Consider the following 13257-nt stretch of genomic DNA (forward strand, 5'->3'; position numbering starts at 1 on the left):
ATCATGATCATGCAAGTATAACTCTTTGATATATTCAAATCCCAAAAGCTTGGCATCAAGAGTTGAGATAAGAGTATACCTGCGAGATAAGGCATCAGCCACTACATTTTTCTTACCTTTCTTGTATTGGATCACATAGGGAAACATCTCGATGAACTCGATCCAACGTGTGTGCCTTCGGTTTAGCTTGCTTTGACCCTTTAAATGCTTCAAGGACTCATGGTCGGTGTGAATGATGAACTCTTTGGACCACAAGTAATGCTGCCATGTCTCCAAAGCCCTCACCAAAGCATAGAGCTCCTTGTCGTATGTGGAGTAGTTCAACGCAGCCCCGTTGAGCTTCTCACTGAAGTAAGCAATAGGCCTCTTCTCTTGCATAAGGACGGCACCTATACCAATACCGGAAGCATCACATTCGATTTCAAAAGGTTTAGAAAAGTCCGGTAAAATCAGTAAAGGAGCAGAACTTAGCTTTTCTTTCAAGGTATTGAATGCCTTCTCTTGCTCCTTGGCCCATCTAAAGCCAACTTCCTTCTTGATGATCTCGATCAAAGGAGCAGCTACGGTGCTAAAATTGCGCACAAATCTTCGATAGAACCCAGCAAGGCCATGGAAGCTTCGGACCTCAGCAATGGTAGTGGGTGTAGGCCATTCCCGGATTGCTTTCACCTTCTCTTCATCCACTTCCACACCCTTGGAACTTACGACAAAACCAAGAAAAACAACACTTTCCAAGAAAAATTCACACTTCTTAAGGTTAGCATACAACTTCTCATGCCTCAGCACCTCAAGAACACACCTCAAATGATTCATATGATCATGCTCAGTTTTGCTATAAATTAGAATATCATCAAAGTAAACAACAACAAATTTTCCAATGTAAGCACGCAAGACATGATTCATAAGGCGCATAAATGTGCTGGGTGCATTAGTCAATCCAAATGGCATCACTAACCACTCATACAATCCACTCTTGGTTTTAAATGCTGTTTTCCACTCATCTCCTTCTTTCATGCGAATTTGATGGTATCCACTCTTCAAATCAATCTTAGAAAATATAGTAGAACCATGCAATTCATCAAGCATATCATCTAATCGAGGAATAGGATAGCGATACTTTACCGTTATCTTATTCACAGCTCGACAATCCACACACATTCTCCATGTGCCATCTTTCTTGGGAACAAGCAACACGGGCACAGAGCATGGACTCATGCTCTCTCGAACACAGCCCTTGGTCAGCAGCTCATCAACTTGCTTTTGGAGTTCTTTTGCTTCTTCGGGATTACACCGATATGCTGGCCGGTTTGGAATGGGCGCTCCTGGAATGAAATCAATTTGATGTTCGATCCCACGGATTGGTGGCAATCCCGGTGGCGTCCCCTCAAGAAACACATCATCAAACTCCTGCAAAAGAGAAACCACAACACTAGGCAAAGATGGGTTAAAATTAGTAGATAAGTAGGCCTCTTTGTACAAGAACAATATCATTGGCCTTTCATCCTTACTAACACTCTCTAATTCTCTTTCTTTTGTGAAGAAACTCAATTTCTTCCCCTCTTTTCTTTTCAAGGCTGAACTCTCACATCTCTCCTTTTCTTTTGGTTCAGCCACTCTCTTACTTTCTTTTGAACTCTCAGCACTGGACTTTTTGATTTGGAGTTGCTCTTCGAACACTTGATGTGGTGGCAGCGGTGCAAGTGTCATGCTTCGACCATCCTTGATGAAATTATACCGATTCTTGTACCCGTCATGTGTAGTTCTTCGATCAAATTGCCATGGCCTCCCGAGTAACAAATGGCTGGCTATCATAGGAAACTACATCACACAAAACTTCATCATGGTACTTCCCAATAGAAAATGAGATTAACACTTGTTTTGTCACCTTCAATTCACCACTCTCATTCAGCCACTGAAGTCTATATGGCCTTGGATGCTTTTGAGTGCTCAAACCAAGCTTCTCCACCATCAGCTTGCTTGCCACATTCACAGTGCTTCCTCCATCAATAATCAGTCCACATACTCGATCCTTCACGTGGCATCGAGTGTAGAAAATGTTCTCTCTTTGTAGCCCATCACCATCTTCTTTGGTTTGCACATGTAGAGCTCTCAAAACAACAAGAGTTTGACCCGATACAGCATGCTCCACATCATCGGCATCTTCAAGTGATGGTATAGAGTCAGTGTCACTCTCGTGCTCATCCGCACTTGCAATCTCCCCGTTATCTAACATAATCATGGCTCTCTTGTTCGGGCATTGAGAAGCATAATGACTAGAACCCAAACAACGAAAGCACTTTACATCACGGTTTCTTTGAGGTTGGGAAGAAGAGTTACCCCTCTCCTTAGAATCAAATGATGGCTTGGCTGCGGGCTTGTCTCCCTTGGCCTTCTCCTCTTGCTTCGAACCAGCCCATTTAGGTCCAGCTCCTTCAAACTTGGAAGTCCACTTCGAATTCGAATTAGAGGATTCGAACCTGGATGACGATCGTCCCCCCTTCTTGAGTTGCCTCTCAACCTTCATAGCCATGTGCACCAATTCTTCAAGCTCCACATAATGGTGCAGCTCCACAATATTGGCAATCTCCCGATTAAGTCCACTAATGAACCGAGCCATGGTTGCCTCTCGATCCTCCTCAACATTGGCGCGAATCATGGCAATCTCCATCTCCTTGTGGTACTCCTCCACGGTCTTAGACCCTTGCTTAAGATTCTGCAGCTTCAAGTATAAATCCCGGTAGTAATGGGATGGGACAAACCTCCTCCGCATGACAGCTTTCATGCCCTCCCAATTGTCAATAGGTCGCTCTCCATTTCGGCGTCTACTCACCGTCAATTGATCCCACCAAACTATGGCATAGTCGGTGAATGCCACAGCTGCAAGCTTCACCTTCTTCTCCTCGGAGTAGTTGTGACAATCAAAAACCAGCTCAACCCTCCTTTCCCATTCGATATAAATATCGGGATCGCTCTTGCCTTGGAATGGAGGAATGGTCAGTTTGATGGACCCCGTATTACGATCAACGGTGTCTCTTTCTTGGCGCCTTCCACGTCCGCGCCATGGCGTCTCAGCCCTTGCTCCTCGAGCTCGTCTCATTGCGGCAATGGAAGACATATCATCCTCATCATCATAGGATCCCTCCTCGTGGCCATCAAATGGATCAGTAGTAGGTGCTGGCTGTCGGTTATTGTTCCTCCTTGGTTGCTGATTGGGAGCTTGTCGCAACTGGTCAATCCGCTCATCATGCCTCTCCAACCGGTCATTTATCGTATTGAGCACCATGTTCATTCGCTCAAATTGTTGTTGCATAGCCCGAATGATTGTGCTTTGATCAGGCCCTCCACTACTTTGCTCATGTCCCCCGCTATTTTCTTGCGACATGTTGAAATCTGCAAAGAAATATTAGAGTAAAAGGACCTCACAATCACTCCCTCACGTGTTTACTCTCAAATCGATGTCACACAAACTCTCGTATTTCACTCGATACAATGGCTTTTACCCTCTGATGGTCTCACTCCCTCTGGCCTTTTTCCTCTCACAGATTTCTCCACAAAGTTCTGGACGAACTGAGCAATCTAATTACAAGTCCTTGAGGAAATTACTTGTTCGCTTGAGCCACTTATAATATCAGTTCCAAGTAGCAAAGAAGCAAAGAGATATGGATGGACAAGATGTATGTAAAAGGAATGAGCCAGACAAATCAAAGATGGAATGGACACAAATACGATCGGAGAAAAGCAGAATGGGAGCAACTATGACAGATCAACTTAAGGCCTATGTAATGGAATGGACACAAATACGATCGGAGAAAAGCATAATGGGAGCAACTATGACAGATCAACTTAAGGCCTATGTGATTACATAGGCCTTAAGTTGATCTGTCATAGTTGCTCCCATTATGCTTTTCTCCGATCGTATTTGTGTCCATTCCATCTTTGATTTGTCTGGCTCATTCCTTTTACATACATCTTGTCCATCCATATCTCTTTGCTTCTTTGCTACTTGGAACTGATATTATAAGTGGCTCAAGCGAACAAGTAATTTCCTCAAGGACTTGTAATTAGATTGCTCAGTTCGTCCAGAACTTTGTGGAGAAATCTGTGAGAGGAAAAAGGCCAGAGGGAGTGAGACCATCAGAGGGTAAAAGCCATTGTATCGAGTGAAATACGAGAGTTTGTGTGACATCGATTTGAGAGTAAACACGTGAGGGAGTGATTGTGAGGTCCTTTTACTCTAATATTTCTTTGCAGATTTCAACATGTCGCAAGAAAATAGCGGGGGACATGAGCAAAGTAGTGGAGGGCCTGATCAAAGCACAATCATTCGGGCTATGCAACAACAATTTGAGCGAATGAACATGGTGCTCAATACGATAAATGACCGGTTGGAGAGGCATGATGAGCGGATTGACCAGTTGCGACAAGCTCCCAATCAGCAACCAAGGAGGAACAATAACCGACAGCCAGCACCTACTACTGATCCATTTGATGGCCACGAGGAGGGATCCTATGATGATGAGGATGATATGTCTTCCATTGCCGCAATGAGACGAGCTCGAGGAGCAAGGGCTGAGACGCCATGGCGCGGACGTGGAAGGCGCCAAGAAAGAGACACCGTTGATCGTAATACGGGGTCCATCAAACTGACCATTCCTCCATTCCAAGGCAAGAGCGATCCCGATATTTATATCGAATGGGAAAGGAGGGTTGAGCTGGTTTTTGATTGTCACAACTACTCCGAGGAGAAGAAGGTGAAGCTTGCAGCTGTGGCATTCACCGACTATGCCATAGTTTGGTGGGATCAATTGACGGTGAGTAGACGCCGAAATGGAGAGCGACCTATTGACAATTGGGAGGGCATGAAAGCTGTCATGCGGAGGAGGTTTGTCCCATCCCATTACTACCGGGATTTATACTTGAAGCTGCAGAATCTTAAGCAAGGGTCTAAGACCGTGGAGGAGTACCACAAGGAGATGGAGATTGCCATGATTCGCGCCAATGTTGAGGAGGATCGAGAGGCAACCATGGCTCGGTTCATTAGTGGACTTAATCGGGAGATTGCCAATATTGTGGAGCTGCACCATTATGTGGAGCTTGAAGAATTGGTGCACATGGCTATGAAGGTTGAGAGGCAACTCAAGAAGGGGGGACGATCGTCATCCAGGTTCGAATCCTCTAATTCGAATTCGAAGTGGACTTCCAAGTTTGAAGGAGCTGGACCTAAATGGGCTGGTTCGAAGCAAGAGGAGAAGGCCAAGGGAGACAAGCCCGCAGCCAAGCCATCATTTGATTCTAAGGAGAGGGGTAACTCTTCTTCCCAACCTCAAAGAAACCGTGATGTAAAGTGCTTTCGTTGTTTGGGTTCTAGTCATTATGCTTCTCAATGCCCGAACAAGAGAGCCATGATTATGTTAGATAACGGGGAGATTGCAAGTGCGGATGAGCACGAGAGTGACACTGACTCTATACCATCACTTGAAGATGCCGATGATGTGGAGCATGCTGTATCGGGTCAAACTCTTGTTGTTTTGAGAGCTCTACATGTGCAAACCAAAGAAGATGGTGATGGGCTACAAAGAGAGAACATTTTCTACACTCGATGCCACGTGAAGGATCGAGTATGTGGACTGATTATTGATGGAGGAAGCACTGTGAATGTGGCAAGCAAGCTGATGGTGGAGAAGCTTGGTTTGAGCACTCAAAAGCATCCAAGGCCATATAGACTTCAGTGGCTGAATGAGAGTGGTGAATTGAAGGTGACAAAACAAGTGTTAATCTCATTTTCTATTGGGAAGTACCATGATGAAGTTTTGTGTGATGTAGTTTCCTATGATAGCCAGCCATTTGTTACTCGGGAGGCCATGGCAATTTGATCGAAGAACTACACATGACGGGTACAAGAATCGGTATAGTTTCATCAAGGATGGTCGAAGCATGACACTTGCACCGCTGCCACCACATCAAGTGTTCGAAGAGCAACTCCAAATCAAAAAGTCCAGTGCTGAGAGTTCAAAAGAAAGTAAGAGAGTGGCTGAACCAAAAGAAAAGGAGAGATGTGAGAGTTCAGCCTTGAAAAGAAAAGAGGGGAAGAAATTGAGTTTCTTCACAAAAGAAAGAGAATTAGAGAGTGTTAGTAAGGATGAAAGGCCAATGATATTGTTCTTGTACAAAGAGGCCTACTTATCTACTAATTTTAACCCATCTTTGCCTAGTGTTGTGGTTTCTCTTTTGCAGGAGTTTGATGATGTGTTTCTTGAGGGGACGCCACCGGGATTGCCACCAATCCGTGGGATCGAACATCAAATTGATTTCATTCCAGGAGCGCCCATTCCAAACCGGCCAGCATATCGGTGTAATCCCGAAGAAGCAAAAGAACTCCAAAAGCAAGTTGATGAGCTGCTGACCAAGGGCTGTGTTCGAGAGAGCATGAGTCCATGCTCTGTGCCCGTGTTGCTTGTTCCCAAGAAAGATGGCACATGGAGAATGTGTGTGGATTGTCGAGCTGTGAATAAGATAACGGTAAAGTATCGCTATCCTATTCCTCGATTAGATGATATGCTTGATGAATTGCATGGTTCTACTATATTTTCTAAGATTGATTTGAAGAGTGGATACCATCAAATTCGCATGAAAGAAGGAGATGAGTGGAAAACAGCATTTAAAACCAAGAGTGGATTGTATGAGTGGTTAGTGATGCCATTTGGATTGACTAATGCACCCAGCACATTTATGCGCCTTATGAATCATGTCTTGCGTGCTTACATTGGAAAATTTGTTGTTGTTTACTTTGATGATATTCTAATTTATAGCAAAACTGAGCATGATCATATGAATCATTTGAGGTGTGTTCTTGAGGTGCTGAGGCATGAGAAGTTGTATGCTAACCTTAAGAAGTGTGAATTTTTCTTGGAAAGTGTTGTTTTTCTTGGTTTTGTCGTAAGTTCCAAGGGTGTGGAAGTGGATGAAGAGAAGGTGAAAGCAATCCGGGAATGGCCTACACCCACTACCATTGCTGAGGTCCGAAGCTTCCATGGCCTTGCTGGGTTCTATCGAAGATTTGTGCGCAATTTTAGCACCGTAGCTGCTCCTTTGATCGAGATCATCAAGAAGGAAGTTGGCTTTAGATGGGCCAAGGAGCAAGAGAAGGCATTCAATACCTTGAAAGAAAAGCTAAGTTCTGCTCCTTTACTGATTTTACCGGACTTTTCTAAACCTTTTGAAATCGAATGTGATGCTTCCGGTATTGGTATAGGTGCCGTCCTTATGCAAGAGAAGAGGCCTATTGCTTACTTCAGTGAGAAGCTCAACGGGGCTGCGTTGAACTACTCCACATACGACAAGGAGCTCTATGCTTTGGTGAGGGCTTTGGAGACATGGCAGCATTACTTGTGGTCCAAAGAGTTCATCATTCACACCGACCATGAGTCCTTGAAGCATTTAAAGGGTCAAAGCAAGCTAAACCGAAGGCACACACGTTGGATCGAGTTCATCGAGATGTTTCCCTATGTGATCCAATACAAGAAAGGTAAGAAAAATGTAGTGGCTGATGCCTTATCTCGCAGGTATACTCTTATCTCAACTCTTGATGCCAAGCTTTTGGGATTTGAATATATCAAAGAGTTATACTTGCATGATCATGATTTTAATGAAGTCTTTTCTGAATGTGAAAAAGGGGCATTTGACAAGTTTTATAAGCATGAGGGGTATTTGTTTCGTGAGAACAAGCTATGTATTCCACAAAGTTCCATGCGAGAATTGCTTGTTAGGGAAGCCCATGGGGGAGGTTTAATGGGGCATTTTGGTGTGGCTAAGACCTTAGATGTTTTGAGAGAGCATTTCTTTTGGCCACATATGAAAAGAGACGTTGAAAGGATCTGTCTTAGGTGTGTCACATGTAAGAAAGCTAAGTCTAAGATTCAACCTCATGGACTACATGCCCTTGCCCGTTCCTAGTCATCCATGGACTGATGTATCAATGGATTTTGTTTTGGGTTTGCCTAGGACTAAGAATGGTAAGGATTCTATCTTTGTAGTAGTGGATCGTTTTTCAAAGATGGCTCATTTTATTCCTTGTAAGAAGACGGATGACGCTACTCATGTGGCGGGCCTTTTCTTTAAGGAAGTAGTGCGTTTGCATGGCATCCCCAGAACAATTGTAAGTGATCGTGATGTTAAGTTCCTAAGTCACTTTTGGCGTGTTTTGTGGGGAAAATTGGGAACAAAGCTATTGTTTTCTACCACTTGCCACCCACAAACTGATGGGCAAACAGAGTTTGTAAATCGAACCTTAGGTACTTTGCTGCGAGCTGTTATTAAAAGGAACTTGAAAAGTTGGGAAGATTGCATTCCATTCATTGAGTTTGCATATAATCGGGCCATGCATTCTTCTACTAAGTTTTCTCCCTTTGAGGTTGTTTATGCCTTTAATCCACTAACCCCATTGGATTTAACTCCATTGCCTATTGGTGAGATTGTTAGCCTTGATGGAAAGCGTAAGGCAGAATTTGTGAAGAAGATCCATGAAGAAGCAAGGAACCACATCTTGCACAAGAACGAGCAAGCTGCCACTCGAGCCAACAAGGGAAGAAAGCATGTCACTTTCGAACCGGGAGATTGGGTTTGGGTTCATTTCAGGAAGGAGAGGTTTCAAAGCCAAAGGAAATCAAAGCTAAATCCGCGAGGAGATGGACCATTCCAAGTCTTAGAAAAGATTAATGACAATGCATACAAGCTCGATTTGCCGGGAGAGTATCAAGTGAGTTCTACATTTAATGTTCTGATATTTCTCCCTTTGATGTGGGCGCAGATTCGAGGACGAATCCTTTTGAAGAAGGGGGGAATGATAGGGTTGAGCCGGACTCCGAGCATGAGGACAAGTTGCATATTTCTACCGGACCGATAACCAGAGCACGTGCCAAGAAATTGGAGCAAGCCTTGCAGAACTTATGGACGAATATTCTGGAAGAGGCATGCAGTTCGAGAGACGAGCAAGTCGACTCGGGGCTGATTTTGGTCATCAAGAGTGCTGAACCTCATCAGTACACATCGGGACATTAAATGATGACCACAACCACCTCAAATCGGGTTGAATATGCATCCTAGAAGATGGCCACCAATTCTGGTTTGACTATTAGGTTGGAATATGCCTTCTAGAAGATGGCCACCAAATCTGGTTGGAATATCTGGTTGGAATATCTGGTTGAAATATCTGGTTGGACTATTAGGTTGGAATATGCCATCTAGAATATGCTTGTTTTCCTTAGTTGTCTTCAATTGCAAGAGCATTATATAAGCTCCTCCCTAGGTTAGTTTTAGACACAACCTTTCTACCATTTTCTATCTTGTGTGAGATATTCTCCAACTTGTTCTTGTTGAACTTATGCTTCAAGGGTTGCAAGTCGATTACTTGTAGTTCTTAAGCTTCTTATAATATTGGTTTCTAGCTCTATATAGCTACGGGGTCGATATTCCACCTTTCAAAATCTCTATCTTGGACGATCCGGGATTTGATTCCATATTATTGTTGCTGGGTTCCGCGACGGATTCGACGGGGTTCGCATCACATGCCACGGCTGGACAAGCTTCTAGCTTGGCCGAATGTATTTTTTTTCTCCCTTTCCAATGCCTTATTACTATTATGAAATTTGTATTTGTTGACCCCATTTCTTGAAATCCACTGGGGGGTGGCACAATCTTCAAAGCATCGTGTGACAATGTCTGAAGTCTAAGTCAATTATGTCAAGCGATGGGGCTCACAATCTTCAAAAGCTATCAATCGCTTTATCTTAATGCTAGTAACAATAAGTAAAGTTCAACTTATTTTACTTCCCAAACAAACCTAGGGACCACAATCTTCAAAAGATAAGTTTATTACTAGCATCATGACAAAGCGACCGTTTGAAGATTGTGGGCCTCACCGCTTAACATAATTTGACTTGAACTTCAGACAATGTCACACGGTGCTTTGAAGATTGTGGGCCGGCTTAACATAATTGTGGGCCTCACCGCTTAACATAATTGACTTGAAGACAATGTCACACGGTGCTTTGAAGATTGTGGGCCTTCTTGTGGCTTTTCAAGACATGGGTCAACAAATACAAATTTTCAAGGCATCGGAAGGGGGGGGGGGACACATTCGGCCAAACAGGAAGCTTGTCTAGCCGTGGCATGTTTTCAAACTGATGGGTCCCACCAAAAACTACATACCTACATCAACTTTGTCTTTAGTAAGTTCAAACAAAGTAGAGTAAAGAAAATGTTTTGAAACCAAACATGAAAAAACTTGCCTTGCAAATATTTGTATAATTCCTAAAAATTCTCTATAGTTTCGATGATGGATCGGGACGGGGTCGGCCCTTGCACCTGGCAAGAAAGAATTAGAATAAAAAGTTTGCACAGGGTCGGCCCTTGCACTTGACAAAAACAGCGGTCACCTTAGGCCCCAAAATATTAGGCCATTTAGAAGAGAAAACGACATACCTTATTCATACAATAATCTCTTATTTGTCCATACTAATTAAGGCCTCTAATTCCTAATAAATTTCAATTTATCTTCTTTACATTAGTAGTTGACCTAACTAATTGGCACAATAATTGGCACAATTAGTTTGTTATTTATAGAATAATCTTATTTGTCCACATAATGTTTTTTATATTTCTCATTATTTAATTTTGTTATTAAGTTTAATTTATTTTTACATTTTTTTATAAATTTATTAGATGTACTCATTTAATCTATATATATATATATATATATCTGACAAGGAAGCACGAGTCGAATTCTCACGCCGCCACATCATCACTTACGAATTAAAGAAAATCTTATAATCTTTTTATCTAGAAAATATTCCCATATATACATTGTCCTAATTAGATATATCCATAATACTTTTCTTATTTAATTATATAGTAGAATATATGTGTTATATCCACATATACCTAGCGAAGTATATACAATACATACAATATATACATGACGTCTAACATATCTAAATACATCCTTTAATACATATACTATCTTATACTTTAATCGTCCAAATACATACATAGGGAAAAGAATTGCAACATATATAAATCTATTTTTATTGCATTACGTGTATATTTTTATAGAACTTTATTTAAATATTGTGTTTTGTATTAAATCTAGAATTTATTTCCAATTTAGCTCGAATTCTATGACAAGCAACAATCCGTATTCAACGGAAGTCATTTCTCCTATTTCTTCTCTACTCTGTTTGGAGTTCCCTAACGCCCACTCGAGATTCAAGTGGCAAAGAATTCGATCGATTCGCATATGCTACTTCACAATGAGATGGTTTCTTTATGTAAGAACAATTTATATAGGATTCAATTTTATCATTGGTTTTGATTCGATAATTTAGATTTACGTTAAGGGTTTTACCATGATATCAATCACTTTATCTTCTTCTTGGTCGTCGTCGTCGTTGTCATTATTATTATTATTAACAATTTATAAGAATTTTTTTTCTTATATTTCCATTAGGGATTTTGAGTTGATAATTTAGATTTATGTTAAGGGTTTTTTGTCGGGATATCAATCATTTTAGGTTTTTTTTTGTTCCTCGGATACAATTTGACACTTTTCGATAGAATTATTGCATTATTATTTACTATGATATTGAGAATCCAAAAGGTTTTTATTTATTTTCCTTGAAATAGTATATATTTTAAAGATATATTTTTAATATTTTCGATAGGGTGATTATTTTGTTTTTGCTCTAGACATGTGTATATACTAAGAAACCAAGGTAATACTTATGAAGTTTACACAAATCCTGACATCAGCTTCGACACTCGTGGGACTAAATTTTATGCGGTCACAATTTTCGTCCGAGCTCTGTAGGTGATTGTTTTGGCTGGGTTTATAAGCCGTCCTTTTGGGGCTGACGAATTTCGATTTTTTGGTGATCCAAGAGAGATTTTTATTGACTTTTGTTAATAGAAGGACTTATTCTTGATGAAAATTAATGTTTGACATTCCACCGAAAAAAACGATGAGTGACATTGGGTCCCTTGGTTTTTCCTAAAATTGGAGTTTTCCACTTAAGAAATTCTTTGTGTCCCTTTCATTGCTTGTTCAGTTTATTTGCTTAAATTGTATTTCGATTGTAATAATAGGGAAAGAAGAATGTCGCTGCACAGTCAACAAGTGTTATCGGAGATGGAAAAGTATAAGGGTCTATGTTTAAGTGGAATGCAACACTATTCTATCTGGAAGTGTTAGGAAAGGATGTTTAAAAAACCAACTACGCTTTCTTACCAGTACAATTGAAATAAGCAAATAAACCATGAAAGGACCACCGAGAATATTTTACGTGAAAACCCCCGATGTGGGAGAGACCACGGGATCAACAAAGCTCAAGAGAACTCTCTCTTGGACCCCCCAGAAAAAAAGAGAGTGCAAACTCAGCCAAAATAGCAGCCATAGAGCTCAAATGAAAATTATGATCATTTGATGAGTGTTGAGCACCCATAAAGCTCAAATGAAAATTCTAATCGTTCTACGACAGTTGAAGACGCCATCACAATTTCATCTCAATCAAATTTGATTTGACTTTCCGATCGAGATTTGATCTCGCATTGGTCGGATGCCATGGTGTTCTCTTCTTTCTCTGTTATGTTATGTTCTTTTCGACTCTCTTACTGTACTGCATCCTTTTGGCTGAACTAAACCCTCACAAAGATGGGTCTTGGGCCTATTAAATATTGATTAAGCCTAATAAAAAGAGTCAAATTCTTCATCCAAATTGAAAGGATAATCCAACTATCTCTCCCGACTATTTGGAGTCTTCAAACAAACTAGCTATGCAGCAAACATCCAAGCTTCTCCTTAGCAGAGGTTTCGTCATCACATTAGCTGCATCTCATTAGTGTGTATTTTGTCTAGTTTCACCAATTTATGCAGTTTTTGGTTTTGGAATGGAGCCACACTACACCCTATTCCAGGGATAGGTGGACAAATAAGCATTAATTACCCTTCACTCCATAGGCTTGGTCAAAAGACTTCTTGCCAACAAGGCGGAATTCATTTTTCCCCATTCAATTGGCTGCATGCATTCGCCCGTGACATTCCTCACGGCCAACTTTGTAATTTTTTTTTCCTTTGTCACTTGTCTTTTGGGCTGAAATATACGCATAGTCGCATAATTCTACCTATATGTACACGAAAATGTATCCCAACCTGCCATCGATAATGCCACAAATTATTGGAATAAAAGAGATTCTCACTCCGTAATA

The 13257-nt window shown here is 41.4% G+C and overlaps 3 protein-coding genes across 3 annotated transcripts in view; 2 read left to right on the forward strand and 1 right to left on the reverse strand.

Moving 5' to 3' along the window:
* LOC116215983 (putative disease resistance protein RGA4) overlaps positions 1-13257 on the forward strand; it is a 198359-nt gene that overhangs the window by 118411 nt on the left and 66691 nt on the right. The window lies entirely within an intron of this gene.
* LOC116188843 lies at positions 1769-3382 on the reverse strand. Its single transcript, XM_031518304.1, has one exon. The coding sequence runs from the start codon at positions 3380-3382 to the stop codon at positions 1769-1771; it is 1614 nt and encodes a 537-aa protein (XP_031374164.1).
* LOC116188844 lies at positions 4260-5873 on the forward strand. Its single transcript, XM_031518305.1, has one exon. It carries the CDS (start codon positions 4260-4262, stop codon positions 5871-5873), a length of 1614 nt encoding a protein of 537 aa, XP_031374165.1.

The sequence above is a fragment of the Punica granatum genome, chromosome 8 (assembly GCF_007655135.1).
Source record: "Punica granatum isolate Tunisia-2019 chromosome 8, ASM765513v2, whole genome shotgun sequence".
NCBI lineage: Eukaryota > Viridiplantae > Streptophyta > Magnoliopsida > Myrtales > Lythraceae > Punica > Punica granatum.